At 44.1% G+C, this 22518-nt stretch overlaps 2 protein-coding genes across 2 annotated transcripts in view; both read right to left on the bottom strand.

Annotated features, from left to right (window-relative positions):
• Positions 1 to 22518, bottom strand: part of CDK14 (cyclin dependent kinase 14) — a 440286-nt gene that overhangs the window by 70782 nt on the left and 346986 nt on the right. The window lies entirely within an intron of this gene.
• FZD1 (frizzled class receptor 1) lies at positions 17500 to 21977 on the bottom strand. Its single transcript, XM_036406936.2, has one exon. The coding sequence runs from the start codon at positions 21663 to 21665 to the stop codon at positions 19908 to 19910; it is 1758 nt and encodes a 585-aa protein (XP_036262829.1). The 5' UTR covers positions 21666 to 21977; the 3' UTR covers positions 17500 to 19907.

Raw genomic sequence — 22518 nt, 5'->3', positions numbered from 1 at the left:
GCTGAAGCCACTGCATTCGCTGCTTAAGGAAAATGCATTTCCCTTCCAGGAAGGGATGCATTGCTGCATTCATTGATCCATCAGATGCAGAGGTATGAGTAAAGTACAGATTTGACCAAGGGAGAGCTTGTTACTCTTCAAACAAAACAAAATCCAACAAGAGAGGTTTCTGCCTTATGCAGCCAGAAAGGAGACTGCAGAAATTATAACAATGCATTGCTGTGGCTCCTTGCATCAAAACCATTTCCCATGATATCTGAGCTGCTTGTTGGGTATATCTATTTTCTCTTGTCTTATATTTAGTTCATGAGAAGTCTGGGAGTGAAAGCATCTTCTCTGTTTGAACAGGAGATATCAAGTTCTGAGTGGGCTAATTGCTACTGATATAAGTATAATAATATAAATAACAGACAATAACAATCACCATGTAATGCCTGAATATTGGGAATGGTAGGGCACACCCTCTGGTAGAAACTGATGTTATAGCAAAACTGGGTAACTATCATCCACTGCTGAAAGGAGCAGAAAAGGCTATGTCCTGTGTTTATACTGGCTGGGGTGCTCTCCAGTTTATCTGTGAAGACAGGCTTGCAGACTCTTGAAATATAATTTGGAGATAACTGGATCAGTTCTTCCCAGTGGATGTAAAGCAATGAAGGCTCTGATGAGAGACAAAGGGACAAGGATTTGTTCACTGAAGAACATAAGATCCAAATTAAACACAAGAAAATATGAAGCTCAAAGAAGGGCTTGAGGAAGGAAAGGGGCAGAAAAGCAGAGATAAAGGAAAATAAAGGGATATTGTAGAAGAAGCATAGCTGTGTGTTGGAGTGCATGTTGCTGGGCATGGAAATGAGAGGAGATGTCGTCATTCTGCTTTCTGTGCACTGAATCTTTAAATGTAGATGAATGTCTTTCCTTGCTGTGGAGGCAGCTCTGAGGCAGCTGCTGTCTTGTGTTTCAGTGCAGATGCAAAATAGTACTAGGGCAAGATGGTTTCCTCCTCTTCACTGACCAGCAACTTCTTTTTAAATTATTTGATTTTCATTTTCTGTGGGGTTTTTTTTGTTTGGTTGGTTTTGATTTTTTTTTAAGTTGCCTTTCTACAAGAAATGAAAGCAATCTGGTCTGGAAGATAAAAGCAATATATACTTTAAACTGAAAAATTCATTCTTGTGGGGATTACTGATAGTATAGCAGTGCTGAGCACCTACTGCCAACCAGTGAACCATCCCTGCTGTCAGATGGTACCAGGGTTGTTCTCCCCCAACAGGGACACAGGATCCCATGACATGTGGTGTCAGTGACATGGACACCCGTGTTGCAGTGCACTACACACCTCCAGCTTTCTCCTGTCCCAGACTGGATTATTTCCATCACTACCCAGACTCAAAATTGTCAGAATTAAAACACGCCATTATTAGTCAGTTCAGCACATCATGCCCTCAAGTGCAGTCAGGGTGACTTATTTTCTTGTCCAGCTCTTGTATTGAGAGCCATAAATCAGTGAGGTCACAGTCTCAGCTTTTGCCTCCTTGTACCCATATTATTTCCACCTGCACATCATATGCTTTAACACACTGTACACATACATGCCCCATGTCTTTCTGAAAGTCAAACTTTGAATAATGACATGCAAATGGGGTCACCATACCACAGACCTTTAACTAGCATTAAATACCTTAAATATCACTTGTAGTAGAAGATCCTAATGGTTATTCTCATTCCTCTGTGAATTTATCCCACAGCTAAAATTCAAGCATTTTTTTTCTAAATATGCAATAATAGTCAAAGCTCACACTTTTGTCTGTTAACCTTATATTGATGGAGGCAGGACAAAGCTCACAGTGCTAAATTCCAACCTGAGTTCAGCCTCTTCTATTCAGTGCAGATGAATGTGCAGAGGTGGGCACTAACTTTGACTCAAGCATGAGAAATAGGAAAGATGTGTAAAAATATATGTGATTATGTATGAATTACATATATGAAAAATTATGGTAGTGCAAGTCTATCCATCAAGAAAATGACAGCCTATGGAAACTGTAACTTGCAGCCCCCTTCTTTCCCATCAGTGACATGAACTGTTTTGTAAACATTGTCTGACCACTCACTAAATTGACTGCCTATAGAGATTCTCTTCAGATTCATGCTTCCATTACATGGCTTAAAAAATTTTAGATGCAAGGAATGTACTTGACTACTGAATTACTTTGTCATGAAGGATCTCTCTGTAACAAAGAATAATGTCTTTTATGCAAGACAGAGAGCTTTCCAGGAAACAGAGTCAATGCTGTAGACATGATTTGAACAGCTCTGTGTATTTGACAAGCTCCTTAATTCACTGCCATTAGAAAAATGAAAAAAATGAAAAAAAAAATATAGAGTCTCTAACTTTCCAGAAATGTCCATGTACAGGAAGAGAAAGGAAAACTGAAAATAACACCTGAGTCTTGTTACCTTCTGTCCCCTCAGAAAAATTCTACTGAAAGCATTCAGCTACAGTGGTGTGTAGCATATAAGAGCTTGAATAGAATTTAAAAGAGTATCTATTAGTGAATGGCACACAAAACAAAAGAAAATGTATGGCCTTTCAGCCTCTAGGTCACCAGGTCGAGTCCTGCTCACACAAGCAGTGATGGAGGTCATTGTCATTTGAGGGTTTCATGGTCAATATGACATTGGCTTCTGAGCCATGAGCTGCCACATTAGAGCTCGTGTTCCTCACCAGGAGATGAAGACATGACATTGCTTCTTCTGTCATTTAAAATTTATTTCAGTGCTCATTTAAATTCAAATCACATTAATATTTGAGGATAATAATTATCCTGGTAACTGCACGTACATCTTGAATGCTGCACTACCTTTCATATTATGAGCATTACTGCTAAAAATGCATATCACTAAACAATTTCTTTTCATTGGTGCAAACAGTCATGCATGATACAAACTAGTGGAAAATCAGACCGTGCCTGTAATAAAAATTCTGAATCAATTGAAAGAATTTTGGTACATTTACCTTTAAATAAACAACTTGTCTGCCCTCTTTCCGCATTATCCAGAAAATTCTTCTTCAAAAGAACTAGAAGGGTATGGGCATATAATGCTCCCTTTTGAGAGGAACAATCTTAAAATACTTACTCATTTATGCTTGGTATTCTCTCCTACCCAAGGAGTTTTATACCATGGAGTATTTTAACAGGGATTATGAATGTATGTGAGGAGGGAAATTCTTTTTTTTTTTCACAAGTGAGAGACCAAGTGAACAAAGGCTATACTGTTCTTTCTAAAATTCAAACTGTCCTCAACTACCTGCAATCAGGAATACTACTGTAATACTGGGACTCTATCCATCTTCCCTCTGACAATGACCTTGTCTGTAGTGTTTTATGCTGAAAAATTTTAGCAGCACTCATTTGATAGACACTTTGCTTTACAACAGTTTTCTTGGCACTGATTTCCATCCTCTTACCCCTGTATTTTGAAATGTGTTTAGCAATTTATTCTTGAATCCATCTGTGACAGTGCTTAAATATGGATTTTTGTCGTGAGTAAAAAGCATTATGGTTGAAGTCAATTTTAAATTTTCCCAGTGCAACTACATTTTCTCAACAAGAGACTAGGTGTGAGGGGGAAATGGAGGTAGATAATTTTTATTTAAAAAAAGCTTCATTTGCAAATGATGGAATTCACACAGTTTAAAATGAAGGCTTGGATGGAATTCACTCAGTTTAAAATGAAGGCTTGAAAGCTGGGATATACAGGCTTGAAGACTGAACCCAAATCCTCGAGCAGAATCCATCAGGTAGTTCAGCACACCCATCAGTTTTGCCACCAGTCAGTTTGGATATTTACAGGATCCTGGAGCAATAGTGCCCAGAAGCAGAAAGAGGAGTCAGAAGTGGCCCTTGAGGAGGTTTGAAGATATTCTGCCCACGTTCTGCACCAGACAGAGCATCAAAGTGCCTCGCAAGAAACTCTGCATCCTTTCAGCCACCCTGGAGGTGATAGTATTAAACTCCAGTGGGATAAATCCAGAATGAATCTGCTCAGCAACATGAGTAAGGGCTACACAATTCTGCCCTATATTTTTGTTTCTAGAAGCCATTTTTTAAAATCTGTTTGTAGATGAGGAAATAAAATGCTAAATTTTGCATCCTCCCCCACTCAGATTGCAAGGCTCATCTAATGCATGTTTATGTAGAGTCTGATTCCCCTGCTAAGTGTTTCTATTCTCCACCCAATTTGGCAGCTAGTGAACAGTGCACAAAATAAATTTAATTGATTTGTACAGGTATTAAAACAGATTATCATGTACACAGTTTTGGAAAGCAGACACTGTGTGTTAGCAGACACTATGTGTTAGCCAAACAGATGATGCAAACTATAATGATTTTCAAAGGGTTTCAGAGAGCTGGGTATTAGCAGACAGTAGATCACATTAGACAGATAAAGAATTTCACATTTATTCATCAAATGACAAGGAAGATCCAAACTTAATCATGAGATGATTTAAATATCCAGGAATGATTTATTTAAAATTTCATATTAGGAATAATTTTAATACAAAAGCTCTTGATTTACCAATTCCTGAAAATCACATGCATGATAAAATGCATCCATTTCCAGTACAGGCCAGAACTTTCCATCCAGGAACCAACTGCAAATAAACACCTCCCCCAGAACACAGAACTGAGCATATACATGCAGCACCAGCTAGATATCTCTGCTGAAAATCCATGGCAGCCCACTGTCTGAAGGAAAATATTGACATACTGGCATATGGCTGACAAATGTGCAATGCATATATGTATATGCATATATATATATAGATATATATGCTATGCAATTTCTCCTTCCAGCATGCAATTAATAAAGGAGAACTCTAGGAGGGCACGTTAGCAGTCATTCCCTCTCTTGGAAAGGTTGGTGTCCAGAATATTTGGGAATGCTGTTACCTGCTTTTGTGGCCCCCTCTGCTGCCCCTGCCCATGGTGTGGTGGGACATGGGGATGTCAGTGCCTGTCACCTCATGCCACCACTCTGACTGAGCTGCAGCAATGGGCAGTGGTGGATGCCCAGGGATGAGCATAAAGCCATGACAAGAATGCAGCAATCTCAGTGCAGCAGGCACACTGACCACTGTTATTTTACAATAAATGAAATTGGGGAATCAAAATTAAAAACCTTGCCTGAAGAAAAAGGAAGCAGGTTTTGGAGTTGTCAAAAGTTGTCACCCTTTTGCACATGTAAGGAGAGATGGTTTTTCCAAGGGCACAGGATGCCTTTATACAATCAGGGCTATAGAACTTGCAAAAGTAATTGTATAGCAGGTTCTTTAATCAAACATGTATGACAGATAAATTAAAACATTAGTTAATGGAGCTAGGTCTGAGATTTGAAATTTGTTTCTCTTTGTTCTACAACCCAGGAGACTGCTGTTTTTTTAATGCCTCCTCAATGTATGAAATCACTGTAGTGTCCTTTACGCTGCTGCAGGAATTTTGAAAGCTGGAAAAATACTCTTGGGTAATAAACTCATAGTTGGGCTGAATTTTTCCCCTTCTACAGTAAAAACACAGTCAGACTGTTCTCCTTATCCAGCAATGACCAGTGAACAGCTCTGACCAAAACCCTGTTGTTTTGAAAGATGTCTTTTAGGAACAAGGGTAAACTCCACCAAAACTCTCCTCTGAGTCTGACATGATTGCACAATTACAGACATTGTAGCTTTGATCCAGAAAAATACCTGTGTCTGACTTCAAGGGGGATTTTCATACACTTAAAGTTAGCTGCTTACAAACTTTGTTGCACAGAAGTCTGAGCAACAAGATGTTAGCAATAATTATTCTCTGAAAACACACAAAGAGCATTCAGGAAAGGTTGAGTTTAGTATTCAAGTGTTGAATAATCCAAAAGGTTATGCTATCATATAATAAAATCAGAAAGCAAAAAACAAACAAAAAAAAAAGCCAGCACTTTCTGGCAACACTGTGAAATGTATTATTCAGTTCTAGAAAGGGATCAGAATTTATTTCATTGTTATAGAATGGATTTTATAGCTACATAGAATTTTCCATTACTGAAAACCTCAAAGGACTTTATAAACCAGGACTGAATTTTATCTCCTGGTTATAGGATACATACAGCTGCTGTTTTCAACACTGGTCCAATTTCTTACAAGCGTCTCTTTGGAACAAAAGTCAAGTCACTGCTTTTGCAAAGTATCATCTGAAGTATCATGTGCAAGCCAGTGAGGTCCCCTCCCACCCTCTGCCCGAACCTTCCTACCTGCGTACATGTTTCCTTCTTAGCTAGTGGAATAAAGAAAAGCTGATCAAATTTCAAAGGGCAAAATACTGAATGTATGAATCAAAAGAATAAAATTAAGATTGATTGCAGTAGACTCAGACTTTATCCAGAGATGTTAGTGGTATTAGTTTTAAAAATCAGTAAAGTAATAATGATTAAAAAAATCTTGTCAAATAAAATCGAATAGTGACATGAAACATTTCCCCTGAAATTGGAAAATAACATATTCATATCTAGTACCTCATTTCTGAAAAAATGATCATATAACCTTCAGTGGCTCCAGTTTTTTTGACCTATTCTTATTTTACCATAATTTTTTTTTAGGCAACAGTTATTTCCACAGTAGCCCTGCCTCTGTGGGCAGAGAGGTTTGTAGTTTTGTAAGGGCTAAAGTGCATATATAGCTTTGTCAGTGTAATTACACCAAACAACTGATCCAGCCAAATGATGATAAAACAACATAACTGAAATGGAGGTTCCTTTCCTCCTGGGAAATTGAAAACCCACTGAGGTGCTGCTGCAGGTAAATATGTCTTAGAGGCTTTTCTGTCTCATTGTTCACCCACCTATTTGCCCTTACTGAAGAAGGATTTAATGAGAGAGAATTTAAAGTATTTTTTGGACACTGGGCAACACAGACTGGTCTGATATTGTTTTTCTGAAGTTAGTTGGCACTGTGGATCTCTAAATAAATATAAAGTCATTCACAATCAAACAGGCAAGAAAGAAATGACAAGCGTTTTGACAGTGCTCAAAATACTTTGAGGTATTTTTAGAATATTTCTGAGTCGTATTAGCTTAACCTGTAATAGAATATAAATGAGCCCATATGGCAGAGATGTAATTATGTTCCATGTGAGAAATCCCTGTGGTAGATTTGGGGGAAAAAAACCTCACTACATGTGCCTTCTGGAGGGCACGATTTACACATGATTACCTACTCATTTGCATTGAGAAGAATATGAAGTAACACAATGCTAACAACACGGTAATGAAAAGGGCAAGCAAAGACTCCAGATCCCTGGGGGTGCTGATCCCTCTGACTGACATCCAGTTAGGAGCAGGGAATTCGTCCCTTTAGGGAGTACATTTTATGGAGCGATCTTTGATTATGTGGGCACAGTAATCACGAGTCTTAATTATTATTACTGTGAGAGAATGGGCTACAAATCTCCAGGGAATGTCTCTGTCACAGATACTTTGCTGGCGAATGCTGAAAATTAGTGTTTTCCCAAGGATCATTTTCATTCCAAGCTGATATTTAGCTGAAGTTTCTTTGACTACTAGTCATGAAACATTAAATATAGATTAGAGGCAGAGAGATGTTGAAAGTTAAAATTCACCGGAGGTGCACACCCGTGCACTTGAGAGACAGCCCCAAATGTTGTCCAGATGTTGTAGCAACAAGGCTGAGGGTTCCCAAGCTGCAGCACAGCCACAACAGAGGAGAAAGTGGATGTTTAGCATTCCACTGGCCTTCTGTTTAGTTTACTTGTAGTGCATTAATTTAGCAGAAAGTCCTAACAGCCTGTTAGCAGTAGATGTTACCAAGTGTACACTATCCTGAAAGAATGAAGAAATTCTTTTATAGCAATAAAGGGAGCAATTCAAAGCATGTAATTGATTTTCCACATTTTCAAACTGTGATAAGACTAAGCTTTAGCAGCAGAAACATATGTTTGCAGTTTTGTCAATGTTCTTCAATGGATCAAAAAAAAAAAAAGGAACCTATAATTTATTGGTTAGATCGTTAACATGCATTGGGCATTTAAGTGGCTATTGAAGCATTTTCCAAGGGCATGTCATCTTCTAAATAGACTCAGGGGTAGTAGGGATTGCTTTTTGCCACAGGACATGTTTTTGTGATTATTTAAAATCATCCTTTTCCATTAGGAACACCACAGAAGAACATCAAGGCTTTTTAAACTAGCTACTGTCACGTTTGTGTGCTGTCCTTCCTTACACCCTTTTCAGTTTGGAGGGGCAGAGAGGCACCAGGGCAGGGCTCATTTCTGCTCACCCCTGCAGCAGCCCCAACTAACTACTGCACACTGTGGTGTCTGACAGCCAGGCTGCCCCCAGCCTTCACACCAGTACCTAGGGGGCTCTCTGGGCCTCCCCATGAACATCCCTGATGACATCCACTAGAGAAACTTAGAGCAGAATCATCCAAACAATCTTCCAGAAAGGTTTTTGGGTTCTCCTGACACCAGAAAGAAGACAGCAGAGAGTGCAAGAACCTTAAAGAGGTCACCTAGTAAGGCTTGGAAAACAGGTCACCTACCTGTCCTCAGAAAATTTTCAATTTCACATTTCTTCCCATCTTGCATTATTAGAAACCTCAGGTGCTTAGCAGTTTCTTTGTGAAAAAAGAGTGGACACATCCTCAGAATAACCTATTTATCAGGATGTACAAGGGAGATACAGAAAATTTGAGTCCTATTCCTACTCTGTTGGCCTTAGAGCAGACATGTGGACCCAAAACTTCAGTCCACTTGGCATGCTAAGCCTGAACTGCAGACAGATTCCCACTTCATGTCAATAAATTGTGGAGAGTGATACAGGCTGAGATGGTGACACTCATCAGGATCCATTGGAGAACAGCAAAGTTCCCAGTAACTGAGGTAGCCGTGGTGGAGAAAAGAACAGAGATTCATGTCCCCACATGTCATTTGCCTCAATTCTTCTGTTGGAAGACTTGCCAAAGTGAGAAGGAAACAGCTTGGAGAGATGCCTGCCCACAGCCAGGAGGGAAGAGGGTGTTTGCAGCATGGGGGTAAGGAAACCATCTTCTGGCATGGGGAGGAGTTGGCAAGGCTGACTGAGAATCAAACAGGGCAACAGTAGGACAGGGGGGGAAAGATCCCTCAAAGACTAGAAGCAAGCTCATTCATGTTTGCTCCCTCAGGACAGCACAGAGCATCCCCCACAGAGCATGACTTCATAGCTTTGAAACCAGGTAAGCAAGCTTCAGAGAATAGAAAACAGGAATGCATCATTTTTGAGCAACCAATCTCTTTTTTTTACAAAACTGAAGTCTAAAGGTTTGAATTCGGGAAACAATGGGAGTAAGTACCTGAGTTTGTTACCATCTCATTACCATTGGGTTTCAGGTAGCAGCAGATGATGATCTCGTTTGGCTTTTTCATGGGCAAACATGGGCAGCAAAGATCAGCATCTGAACTGAGGCAGATGCTGTGGTTGTGGCCTGGAGATGGAGGAAAAGGACAGTAGAGACAGAGTCTCTCTGGGCCTCCACAGGAGGGATGGTTCTTCTGCACCACTGCTGTACACCACTATGGGTGATGCATTTGGAGTACCACGCCCTTCTACCACAGAGGGTTTTTAGGACTCCTGAAGTGTGTTGAATGGCTGAGCAACATGCTTGCTGCTCCCTCTGCCAAAGGATCCAGCATCTTTGTAGAGTCACAAGGCTTTTTTTCTATAAACCAATAAAGCCATAAGGACAAAATATGGCTGAACTCATTCTCTTATTTAATATGACAGCATGGAAGAAACGGAAAACCAAACAAAATGCCCAATGGTTGGTCTATCCCATCCCTCCTCCATATGTGTCTCCTCCTTTTCAAAAGCTGTGCACAGGGAAAACAAAGAAAGAACGTGGTTCCCTTCCCAGGGCTTAGGGGAGCTGTGTGCAGTGCCCCGCCAGGCACTGCTGTTTGCATGGACACATGATCAGTGGCTGCACACACCGGCTCTGCTCCACATCTGTGCAAATACTTGTGCAAGGTGCAAAGAAATACAATGGGCTGTGCAGGGCTCCCATTATGGAGATGATGGGAATGGAGGGTACTCAGCTACAAATATAACCAAACCCCTCTCAGCTATTTCTGGTTTCTACTCTAAATTTGCACTTAAGAACTCCAAACAAGCAGAGCTCTCAAGCACCAACATGGCTCAACAGATAGCAACTTTATTTTGACTGCTTCCTAGCCTACTTTTTTGTTTTGTTTTGTTTTGTTGTAGTTTGGAAAATAATTTTTTAAAAAGAGAAATAAAAAAGGGAAAAGATACAGGAACCATGTGCTTCATTGCAAATGCTGCTCATGTAATTCCCTTTGAAGTGTGCAGCAAAACTCCTTTGTAGGTTAATGAGAACAGGATCAGGCCCTCCGCAGTGAACTTGTGCTGAGAGCAGATAAGATCTTGAATCATTCAGAGCCAAGCATGTTATTTGTGCAACATGGGCAGGCTGAGTCAATCTCTGAATATTTTTAATGGGTGTCAACGTGAAGTGTTAATTCCACAAATTAAGTTGTTTTGCAGTTTGCCTGTGCCTGCTCTCCAGGCTGCCTTCACAAATGGTACACATCCACTGACTGGCTGCGACAGAAAAGCTATTTCCAGAACTGCTGCAAGAAAACAACACTTCCGAGAAAATATAACATGTGACTTTTACAAAGAATTGTAAAACCAAATCATAGTAGAAAATCCTGCTAGACATTCAGATTGCCAGCACACACAGAAGTAAAAGTAACCCAATTTTAAACAGATATTTTTACCTTTTTTTTAAAGGACGCTAAAATCAAAACAAGTATTTGGTAACTGATCATTTTTGACAAAGTAAATCTCTTTTTTTTACAAAACAGAAGACTGAGGTACTTAAGTACTCAGATGCTTAGATAATGTCTGCCCCTGGATAGTACCTACATAACCTTAGTAAATAGGGTCAGAAAAAGACTGAAAACATTTTGAATTCTGATGAAACTAACTATAAAAAACTTCTGGATGAAAAATTTTTATTTTTGACTTTCTCCTTTTCTGTTCCCAGGCTCTCCATGCACTTCCTAATGCATCTTGAAGCCAAGATGAAATTACAGCCCTCAGGAGGCCAATGGGAGACTCACAATTGCCTGTTGCCTTCAGCAGAGCCGGGATTTTACTCTTACCGTAAAGATATCTTAAAAAACACTGGGCCCAGCTGCCCACTTCTATGGAAATAGTCAGCTGGAAACATAGCAAAGCCTACCACACAATTTCCTTTCCATTTTCCCCTGCAGGGAGATTTTTAATCTTGGAGTGGAAAACAGAATCCAGGGAAACCTGTGGAAGCCTTGTGGTTGCCATCTAGAGAAAGCTGGCTCTGGCTGGGCTCCTCGCCTTGCCCTGATCCCCATCCCAGCACCACCCCAGCCCCAGGTTTGCAGCCCACTCTGCTTGTCCCTCTTCCATGATGCAACAACAATGGTTTGTCTTGTTGGGATTCTGAAACACCCAGACAAGCTGTTTCCCTGCCTCCACCTTCCGTGGCTCTGGGGCATGTGCTGGGGGACCTGCCCATGGTTTCTGCATGCTCTGGAAAGCCATTCCCTTCCACATCTGAGTTATGGTGCTCTTCAGCTACCGTTGGCAAGAGAGGCACAAATCCTGCACTGCCACAAGTTCCCAGCTCAACATTCAAACCTGGCCTGTGCAGACAACCATCTCCTAGTGCCTTCCCCTTTTGCAGCCCCTCCTCCCCCTCCTGCCTCTCTTGCCCTTTCCTTCCTGCACACCACAGCCAGCTGCCTTCCCAGGCCCTGGTGTCCATCTCTGTCCTCCATGGCCTCACACCTGGGGAGAGCAGCCCCAGCAAAACACCAGGGACTGAGCAGTGCTCAGCACAGCGCTCCCCATTTGCTGTCACACGTGGGCTGAGAGCTGGTATGCTTCACCACTCCAGAACTACAAATCTGTGTGTCAGGAAGTGGAGGTGGTGCTCAGACACCAAAGTTAAGTCATCCCAGCTGCAATGCTTTACTGGAATTGGTTGGAATCCATTTTCTTATAACTGAGCACCACTTGCTTCTATTAATTTTGTTAACAGTGAAGTGCTTAACCCTACAAAACCTTTAAGCAGGTTGCAAAATTTTCTTTTACTTCCCTCAGAATTAGAATAGCTATTTTCTTAATTAAGAAGTAAACAAATAAACTACTTGCAGCTTCATGCTAAGAGGAGACTAATTACCCTCCCCATTCACAGAAAATAAAAGCAAAGCTTTCACCATTACAGAAAAAAATAAGTACTGAGAAGTTAACAAGAGTCATTGCAAAATCTGACTTTGTGATGAGCTGGTTTTCCTGCAATTTTTTCATTCATAGAAATATTTTGAGAAACCCACCTTGAGGTGTGTCGGCTTTTTTATTATTATTTCCTCTTTAGATGCAGTTGTAGATGAGTAGGCTATAAATGAAACACTCATTTTCCTGAAGGCAATCATAAAGGTGTGTTGCAGCCTTTCCTTCTCAATTTCACATGGAGTGAATTTACCACAATGGGCAGTAATATTTTAATTTGAACAATTGGAAAATTCTTACCTGCCCACTCTGTATTCTCAGTGAACTCAAGATCAGCTCCTTTGGGATAGTATTTGTGCTTGTATTTAAAAGTGAAATGTCATTAATAAACTGTCAAACACCTTGAGAGTAAGTAACTTCTCTGTTTGAACAGCAATGATTTAGTGATGAACACGATGCACACTGCACAGTCAATTCTCAACAATAAATGGGGATCTGTCCAAGTTATATTCTGACAATTGTTGGAGTAAGAAAACTTCCAGGGGAGTTACCTGAGAGTAACAGGCAAGAGAGCAGCAGCAGGATGGGGATGTTGTAATAGCACATACTGCCTGTAACTTCCTCCGTCAAATGCAGGGATTAAGAGCAGCCAGGATAGTCTCCACCCTAGGTAGGTGGGGGGAAAAACAAAAGATGACGCCAGCACATGGCTTGGGCAGCCAGGAAAATGAGCCAATTCAGCACAGCCTCAGCAGTGCTGCTGCCAGTAGGATATTCATGGAGTTTGCAGGAAAAGGCCAACACTGCCCCTGAGTGAGAGTGACAGACCAGAGCCCAGTGGAGCTACAGGCACAGAACCAGAGGTGGGCAAGGTGCCAGGTGGGGGCTGGCATGTTCTTGTGCTGCTCAAAGGGACTGCACAGTCCTGTGGCTGGCAGTCCTGTAGTGTTCTGTAGTGGTAGTGGAGCTCAAACAAAGTTACCAGTAACAAAGCAATAGTACTTAACCTGAACAAGACAACATGAGTAGCCACAGAGCATCACTGAGCCATGCTTTCAGTCTCACAGGTAAACACAACCAGTGAGACTAACACTGAGTCACAGGATGTAAAACAGTTATACAAACAAGTATGCAACAAAACAGCATCATGACATCCCCCCTGAGGGATACAGGACATTTTCATTTTACTTGTGGTCTTTGTCATTAAACTATCCTACAAATATTTCTAAATTTGTGCTGCAGAAAGTAATTAATATTAGCCAAGATATACTAGAACTTGACCAAAAACACCCTTCTTTTTCACCCAAAAGGATGCTGGTGATACTATAAGGAGGATGAATTCCACCAAACATGCTGCACTTTTGACATAGGGTAGCATTCTGTGTTAGCCTAGAGTAACACCTTATTAAATGCTGCAGACCACTAATAATGCAACCATCCAAATGACAGCTAATTGCAAATAAAAGTCTATTACTTCAGCACTTCTGAAGAAGTTATTTCTAAGACAACCCACCAAAAATACTTTACATGGTGGCTGACAGAAGTCTCCCAATGCAGCATGTTTCCATCAGTTTAATGGTGATTGTGAAATTTTCACCTTGGTGAAGCTCAGTCATGGCCAATACTTTTCACACACTGCAAGAAAGCCTTAGGATACAGGGAGAAGGCAAGGCTTGTGGGGACCTCACTTCATGAGAGGCTGGTAGCTGAATGTGGGTCTGGGTCTTCATTAAGTGTTGTCTGAGTGGATAACTGAGTGGATAATAGAGTTTATTTACTCAACCTCAAGATAAGCAACTTAATGCTGCTGATTTGAATGCAAACAAGGGCAAGACCTCATGCCTGGAAGACTCTCTGATGTGGTTACACTGGCATTTTAGAATAAACACAAGTTGGGTTCTGAAATACAGTTGTCATGGCCTACAGATTCGGCACATTTTAAAGTGTTTAATTTTTTTAAACCATTCTCTACAATTAAATTATCAAAGTGGTATTGCCTTTTTCTGGAAGATGTTACACTTGCAATTTACATATTGTTTATTAAGGTCTATTTTGCTAATTCACTGAAATCTCTCCCATATGACAGAAATTACATTTGCTTCTCCATTTAGTGACCCCAAATGACAAAAGGTGCAGAATGAATTTAAGTTGGCATGTAAATGCAATTATGCCTTTTTTCTTACAGGGCTTATCTAGTCTGCTTTAACAGCATCGCTGGGTGGTGATGCTGTTTAACCATCCACAAATGAATATGGGGCTCATAATGCTTGAAAAGTGTCCAGGACCTAATCCTGGCATGCTTATTTTGTCCTTAAGAAGCTATTTCACATCTTAAAATGTTTGTAGACTTCTAAAAACTAAACTGTGGAAACCAAGGCCTCAGCTGTAAGACAAGTCTTGCTTCCTAAACCTGCAAACCCATTTTAAAATTACTACTATTATTAAAGTACTACTATTTCAAAATTGATCAGGAGCTTCATAACAAAGCATTTCTCTTTTGTGCTGTAAACACAGAAACAGCAAAGGGGTCAGTCCAAAGCAAGATAACTAAGTTCTCTTTCTCCATATGAGTGTGAATCATTGCCTAAGCCTTACAGCTCAACTGAATCACAGAGGCAAGAGATTTACAAATATGAAACTCTCACAGCTATGGACACAAGAGCATCCCTCTCTTCTAATGGGTCTAAGCACATTACTGACTTGCATTTTTGAATCAATATTTGAAATCAGGATCCATATGATCCATTGACCCCAAGTTTGCACAACATGCAGAGCAATGATGCTCTGGGTCCAGCAATGCAAACAGCAACCAATAAAATCTAGGACCATTAAAAGGGAGGGTGAGGCTCATATTCAGATTTTGCACAGTATTGCCAGTCAAGTAGTACTGTCATTGGAAACATGTACCAAATAAAATGCAGTTCCAGTTCCTGAGAACTAGAGGGTAAATTCATGACAAAAACAGAGCTGTGCCTCAGTTTCCTTATATTTATAGGTAAGTGTTAAAATGCTTGACTTAGCAACTCTTCATCTGTCCTGAGTTTTGCTAGCTGAAGCTCCTTCTGAGGCCATGCAGCACTGGAGTGGAAGATTATGCCACACAAATGCAAACTTCTTGCAAGAGTACTCTCAATAATTTTATAGTTCATCATGACAAACTCAGGATTACTTTCTCTGCTCAGCTTCAGGGTGCACATCTTTTAAAAATAACTACATTGTCAGTCTGGAGGTTGTCTCTCTGTGACTGGGATTGGCAAAAGACTGATGAGATACTAGCCCATAGCCTATTTTGAAAAATACTCATCATGTAAATAAACAGCAGTCTCTTCTCATACCTCGTTATCATCCCTTTGAATAACAATTTTTTTAAAAAGTGCAAAGGGATGGCAGCAGAAGGGTGGGCATCATCCAGAGGGCAGATATGAGACCCACTAGCTTTCAGCCTTGTCTTGCCACTCTATTGAATAAAAACCAAAACCAAGCACAACAGAAACACTCACAAATATGTGCATATACCAGAGATTTTTGGGCATTACTATATGAACAAACCAGAAATCCTACTCCTTCCCAATAGGATTTGTTATGGAAAGAGCATATAATTTCATTCCAATACCACAGATTTGCCACTACATTAAAGAGCATTACTGTTACTGAAGGATGAACAGTAAATCAACATCCCCAGCTCTTCAGGCTACAGCCCTCTTCAGGGGAATGGTGATTTTGAGTGTCCCTTCATTTCAGGGTATAAATATATCCCATGAGAGAAAGGAAAGCTGCTGAGTATGGAATGCCTAAACAAGAACTTCAGTCCAAAAAAATTTATCAAGTTTGTTCTTATAATAACTTTGTCAGGGACAAGAGAATTGGGGAAAACTGCTTCTTCATATACTGACACTTTCTACTTACTGTATATTGATACTTTCTCTGGTTACCATGGCACATCAATCATCCAGACTATGTTGTTAAAACCCCCATCTAAACCCCCTGGAGCAATGGATAGATTTCCTTTTAACAGTAAACCATTACTGAGGCCCCATGCAAGATATTTTTGTATCTTATTAATAAAGCATCTGAAATACCATTATGTGTTGAGAAATCAAATATAAAAAGGTGGATGAGCCACACAGACAGTGCCACAGCATTCAGTGATGACTGTGACCTTTGCAAATTACTGCCCTGTGAAGGGTCACAGAAATTGCAACAAAATTTTTATAGCAAACCAAATAGCAAACAAAAAAGCAGGGGGTGCTCTTTCAACAGATTTATGAACATACTGCACTCTCTAATATATTTATTAAAATAACCAAGATTGAACATGGAGCTTTAGCTCTGAAAAAAAACCCAAAAACCCAGAGAACTGAAGGGGATCCATATCTGCTGCAAATAATGAACTGTAAATACTGACATTCTACTTCTTGTACAAAAAAATCCATTATTCATTTCTGAGAAGTATTTTTAAAAATTGGTCTTCCTATCTCTACCATAATTGCAACATCTCTGTTACAAATAAATGTGTTCTCCCACCCATAAATAGATCACATACATTGTTGCAAGAAAAAAGATTAGCCAAAAGGGCTGAAATGTAACTATACACTGACCAAAAGAATTCCATTGCAACGAAAGTGAATGGCTTGTACTTCAGTTCATTAGCAGAGTGCTGATCAGCACAATTTTAAATGCCAAAATAGCCCCCAAAAAAGGAAGGAAAAAAAACCCCAAAACTTGAAGAGGAAAATAAAATGAGAAAAATGTCCAAATATCCGAGAAAGCGGGAACTATGTTTGTGTAGAACAAATTTTAAAATAATGAGAAAACCCTGCCCCTTTGTCTCACCTTAGAGAAATTCTGTTAAGCTTCCCTTACTTCCTTATAGCTGTTTATGCATCACGATTTGAATAAAGTAAACAAGCCAAAAATAATTAGTATCTGCCTCCAGATCTACAGAGAGAAATGCTTTACTAGCTTATAACACTAAAAATCAAAAATCAAGTTTGATAATTAACCAGTCTTTCCTAATAAACCCACTTACCGAATGGCACTTCAAACAATGAGTTACAGAAAAAGAGGGGAAAAAAAATGTATTGCGTGGAAAGGTTAAAGAATGTGTGTACTTTCCATAAAGCTGAAATGCTTCCATGAACATTTAACTCTGGATTAACCAAACAGTCAAAATTCAGGAAATAAAACTATTTTACTCTAAATAGTTTTAAATTTACTCACTAAAACATTCTGACAATATTGCAACATAATTAGAGTGTCATTTTAAGCACTGAGGGTTTTTTAAAATTTTAATAAAAAGGAAAGTGAGAAGAAAGGTTAAGTTGTGAGAACTCTTTTCTGCAACCAAAAAAGTAAAACAAAAAAAACCACAAACCCCCACCAAAGCCACCAAAAAAGAACTGTTGAGATTCTTTCTTCTCCTGCCATATAGCAGATCTCTTCTTGGATTTCACACCACTGGCCATACCCTGTCAGAGATCTTGAACAGTTTACATTACTTCTTTTGAAGGATTAATCTAGACTGGCCCAGAGATAAAAACCAAGATGCACAATGAATTCCTACACTGAATTCCAGCTTGTTACTGTGAACTCAACATAAGAAAAGAAAAAAGGAATCCCACACATCTTGTAGTATATACACTGCTTTCACACAGTATGAGTTGGAGGAATACGTAAAGGGACAAGCTACTTTTGTACAAAACCTCAATTTATTTCAGAGAAATTAAAAATATGGTATTTAATATATATAAATTTCTATTCCTCTATAAATATAGATGATCTTGTGATAATGAACAGAAATAAATGCATACCAAATTAAAATAATTTTGCATTTCAGGGTATGGTAGCCATAGATAATGTTTATGAACCTAAATACAGGCATTTGTAATATAAAAAAAAAAGTTTAAAACAATACAATCAGGAGAGAAGCATTCTGCTGTTTTTCATACAGAGGTCTACATATTCAAATGCATCTGTTGAAAGTTACAATTTCGTCTTTTAACTTTTTTAACGTATTAGAAGCACAATCCCACACACCCAGGAGCATAAAAGGTAGCTGATATACTGCACACATGGTATTTTATCCTTGCAGTATGCAATGTTATTTCTGTACCGAAAAAAGAGGGGAAAAAAGACAGCAGAGGCTCTTTCAGGTCTCACATCTCACCAGAATACTTAAGCATTCTGCTTTACTGTTTTCCTTTCCATTGTTTTTACTACTGGCAAAAATCATCACACCCTCATAATGTGTAATAATTTAAATCTCAATGAATTAAAATTCAGAGCAATGGCAATGGCTCCAATGTTTCCCATATGAAGAGCCGGTGTATGAATATAACTAGGGGGCAGGGAGGAAACAAACAAAAGCCCCAAACTGAATGCTGCGTTTTATTCCGATGAGGCTCTTTTCACGGAGCCCGTATTTCCTGATCCTGCTGACCCCAGCCGGCAGCAGCCCGGCGGGGAGGGACCGGGGCAGGCGGCGGTAGGAGCACCCGCGGGGCGCCCCCGCACTGGAAAGTGGGCTTAGAAGAAAACCCCAGCAGGAGGGAATACCGGTGTGTTTCTGCCGCCATCCACCTCGGAGGTGCTACAGGTGCAGGCGGTGGGAATAAACCCCAGCTCGTACACCGAACCGGGCCAACCGCTCCCGAGCCATGCGCGGCACGGCCGGACCCGGCAGCCCCGGCCCCGGGCACCGCGAGGGGCTCTCCCCGCTCACAGCGGCCCGCCCCGAGCACGGCTGCTCTTTGTACCCCCAGAAAGGCCCGGCGGGGGCCAGAGGGGCCGGGGCCCGGCGCAGCGCCGTCCCTGCGCCATGCTCGGGCACTTCTCCGTGCTCCCCGTACGGGACCGGGCGGGGTCGGTGCTCCCCAGACGGGGCCGGGGCCGGGACCGCGGCGGGAAGCGGCGCTCCTCCCTCCCCATCCCCACCTCCACGCTACCGCGGGCGGGCCGGGGCCGGGACCCAGCCCGGGTCAGGAGGCGCCCCCGGCCGCAGCCCCGCTCCGGGCCCTCCTGCTTATGCAGCTGAAATTCCAAGCAAAGCCATTACAAAACCTGTGTGGGGGAGAAGAGGGGATTTGTTTTCGATTCTTTAACCGGCAGCTTTACCCATCCTTCCCTACGAAATAAAAATCCAAAGCCTTTTTTTTCCTTTAAATTAAAAAAAAAAAAAAATAAACAAAAAAAAAGCGGGAGGGGGGTGGGGGAGGTGATAAGCGAGGAAGTAAGATCCGCAAACGGGTTAGAAGTGTCCTAAATAATAAAAAAAAAAGTGAGGTTTTTTTGTAATTTAAATACAAATATACTTACAAAATCTTACAGAGGCTATTTACATCCCTCTCCCCCAACCTGACAGTGCGTTCAGCTCCTACAGGAGACAGCCCGAGCAGCACGGGGCGGGCAGAGCCCGGAGATCCCAGCACTGGGGTCCCTCTAGCTCGTCCTCCTCTCCCCGCCGCCTGCGGAAGCCACTCGCAGTCCCAAAAGTTTGCCCAGGCTGGATAAGGAGCTGCTTCCCCAGGCAGAGCCTCAGTCCTCCGCCTGCCCGCATCTCCCTAGCCTGGCAAGCCGGGGTCTCAGACCGTGGTCTCGCCCTGCTTGCTGTTGGTGAGCCTGGTGTAAAACTTCCTCCAGGAGTTCAGGGTTTTCCCAGACCAGATCCAGAAGCCCGAGGTGATGCCCACGATTAAGGTCATGAGATACTTGATCATGAAGACAGTGAAGTCGGGGCTCATGGGCGGGTGGTGGCCGCTGTGATTGTTGGGGCAGGGAATGGCATAACTCTTACAGCTCTGCGTGACCCAGCTCCTCTCCCACTGTTCCCTAAAAGCTTGCTCGTAAAAATAGCAGGCAATGACGATGGTGGCCGGCACCGTGTAGAGGACGCTGAAGATGCCTATCCTCACCATGAGCTTCTCCAGCTTTTCTGTCTTGGTGCCGTCATGCTTCATGATGGTCCGGATCCTGAAGAGGGACACAAAGCCAGCCAGCAGGAAAGAGGTGCCGATGAACAGGTACACGAACAAGGGGGCCAGCACGAAGCCCCTCAGGGCATCCACGTTGTTGATGCCCACAAAGCAGACGCCGCTGAGGACGTCGCCATCCACTTGTCCCAGGGCAAGGATGGTGATGGTCTTGATGGCCGGAACGGCCCAGGCGGCCAGATGAAAGTACTGGGAGTTGGCCTCAATGGCCTCATGGCCCCACTTCATGCCAGCAGCAAGGAACCAGGTAAGGGAGAGGATGACCCACCAGATGGAGCTGGCCATGCCGAAGAAGTAGAGCATCATGAAGAGGATGGTGCAGCCCTCCCGCTTCGTGCCCTGCGCCACGGTGCGGGAGCCGTCCTCGGCAAAGCGCTCGTTGCAGACCACCCTCTCCTCCAGGAGGAAGCCGGCGATGTAGGCCACGGCCACCGCCGTGTAGCAGCCTGAGAGGAAGATGATGGGCCGCTCGGGGTAGCTGAATCGCTTCATGTCCACCAAGTAGGTGAGGACGGTGAAGAGGGTAGAGGCACAGCAGAGCACGGACCAGATGCCGATCCAGGTGCGGGAGAAGCGCAGCTCCTCGGGCCCGAAGTACATGAGCCCGTAGAGGCGGCCGGGCTCGCAGGGCGCCCCGCAGTCCTTCTCTCCCAGGAAGCGGTAGTTCAGGTAGGAGGGCACCTTCAGCGCCCGCGGGCAGGTGAAGCGCCCGCGGGGCTCGCCGGGCCCCGGGCCCCCGGCGCCGCCGCCGGCGCCCCCGCGGTGCGGGTTGCTGGTCCAGCTCTCGGGCCGCAGGGCGGGCGTGGGGGTGCCGCGCTCGGAGGCGTTCTGCCCCACGCAGAGCTCGCCAGCCCCGTGCACCGGGAACTTTTCGCAGCGCAGCGTGTCGGGCCACTGGAAGCCGAACTTGTTCATGAGGGCCTCGCAGCCCTGGCGAGCCCGCTCGCAGAGGGAGCGGCAGGGCGGCAGGGCCTGCTCCAGCACGGTGCACACCGGCGCGTACATGGAGCACAGGAAGAACTTGAGCTCGGCCGAGCACTGCACCTTCACCAGCGGGTAGAACTGGTGCACTTCCAGCCCCGCGTCCTCCTGGTTGGTGTGGCCCAGCAGGTTGGGCATGATGGTCTGGTTGTAGGCGATGTCAGTGCAGAGAGGGATGGAGATGGGCTGGCAGTAGCCGTGGTCAGGGATGGAGATGCCCCGCTCGCCGTTGTACTGCGACGCCGGCAGCTGCCCCCCGGCCGGGAGCGCCGCCGCCCACAGCAGCACCAGCAGCAGCGGCAGCCGCGGGCACCGGCCGCTGCCAACTTCCCCGCCGCCGCTCACCGCCGGCCCGCGCCGCTCGGCCATGCTCAGTCGGTGCCGCCTGCCCTGCCGGGCTCCCGCCGCCCCGCCGCCGCCGCCGCCGCTGCTCCTCCCGGCCCGAACTTGCGACTCATGAAGGGAGCGGCGTGCAGGGACGGGGCAGCCCCGGCCGCCACTCACGCGGCCGCGGAGCGCAGCGCGCAGCTCTGCCCGCACCGGCGGCAGCGTCCTCCGCGCCTCCAACTACGGCCGCCGCCGCCGCCTCCGCCGCCGCCGCCTGACCATTTGTGCCGGCCCCTCGAGCCCGCGCCCCTCGCCTCGCCGCGCCGCGCTCCCTCCGACCGGTTTCCAGGCGCCCCGCAGTCTGCTTCACCGGAGGGAGGAGCCTTGAAACCGACGCCGAACTTTCCTGCGTAAGGGACCGTCTCCCAACGCCTCAGCCGGGGGCGGGCGCAGGCGGGCCCGGGGCTGCCCCGCGCCGCGCACAAAGGCGGCGGGGGCGGCGCTGGGGAAGGGGCCCCGCCGCGGGGCGGTGATCGGGGGGACGGGGCTGTGCCGCGTCGGTCGGCAGCGCGCCGGCCCCGGCTGTCCCGGGGCTGTTTTTGGATTCCCCGCTGATGACGATTGTTGGAGCTGTTGAGCGGCGCACCCGGACTGGGCCGGAGCCCGTCACCCTCGGTGCCCCCCGCCGTGCAAGCGGCCGGGCTAATCCCGGCCGGGGGAATCGATGTTTGGCGCACAGCAAAGGGCAGGATTGCAGGAGGGATCCGCGGCAGTGCCGGGACTCTGCTGCGGGGTGCATTGCGGTGGGGATGTCTCTGCAGCTCTGAAAGGTGGGAGACACGCTGCGGTCACCTGAGGCGCGGGCAGGAGCCGCAGCTCCGTCCGTGAAGGCACA

Source organism: Molothrus ater, chromosome 1 (assembly GCF_012460135.2).
Source record: "Molothrus ater isolate BHLD 08-10-18 breed brown headed cowbird chromosome 1, BPBGC_Mater_1.1, whole genome shotgun sequence".
NCBI lineage: Eukaryota > Metazoa > Chordata > Aves > Passeriformes > Icteridae > Molothrus > Molothrus ater.
This window is presented reverse-complemented; position numbering and strand designations above follow the sequence as displayed.

Bases quoted from the DNA above. Each gene is read 5' to 3' on its own strand.
- FZD1 (XM_036406936.2), bottom strand. From the start codon at position 21,665: ATGGCCGAGCGGCGCGGGCCGGCGGTGAGCGGCGGCGGGGAAGTTGGC.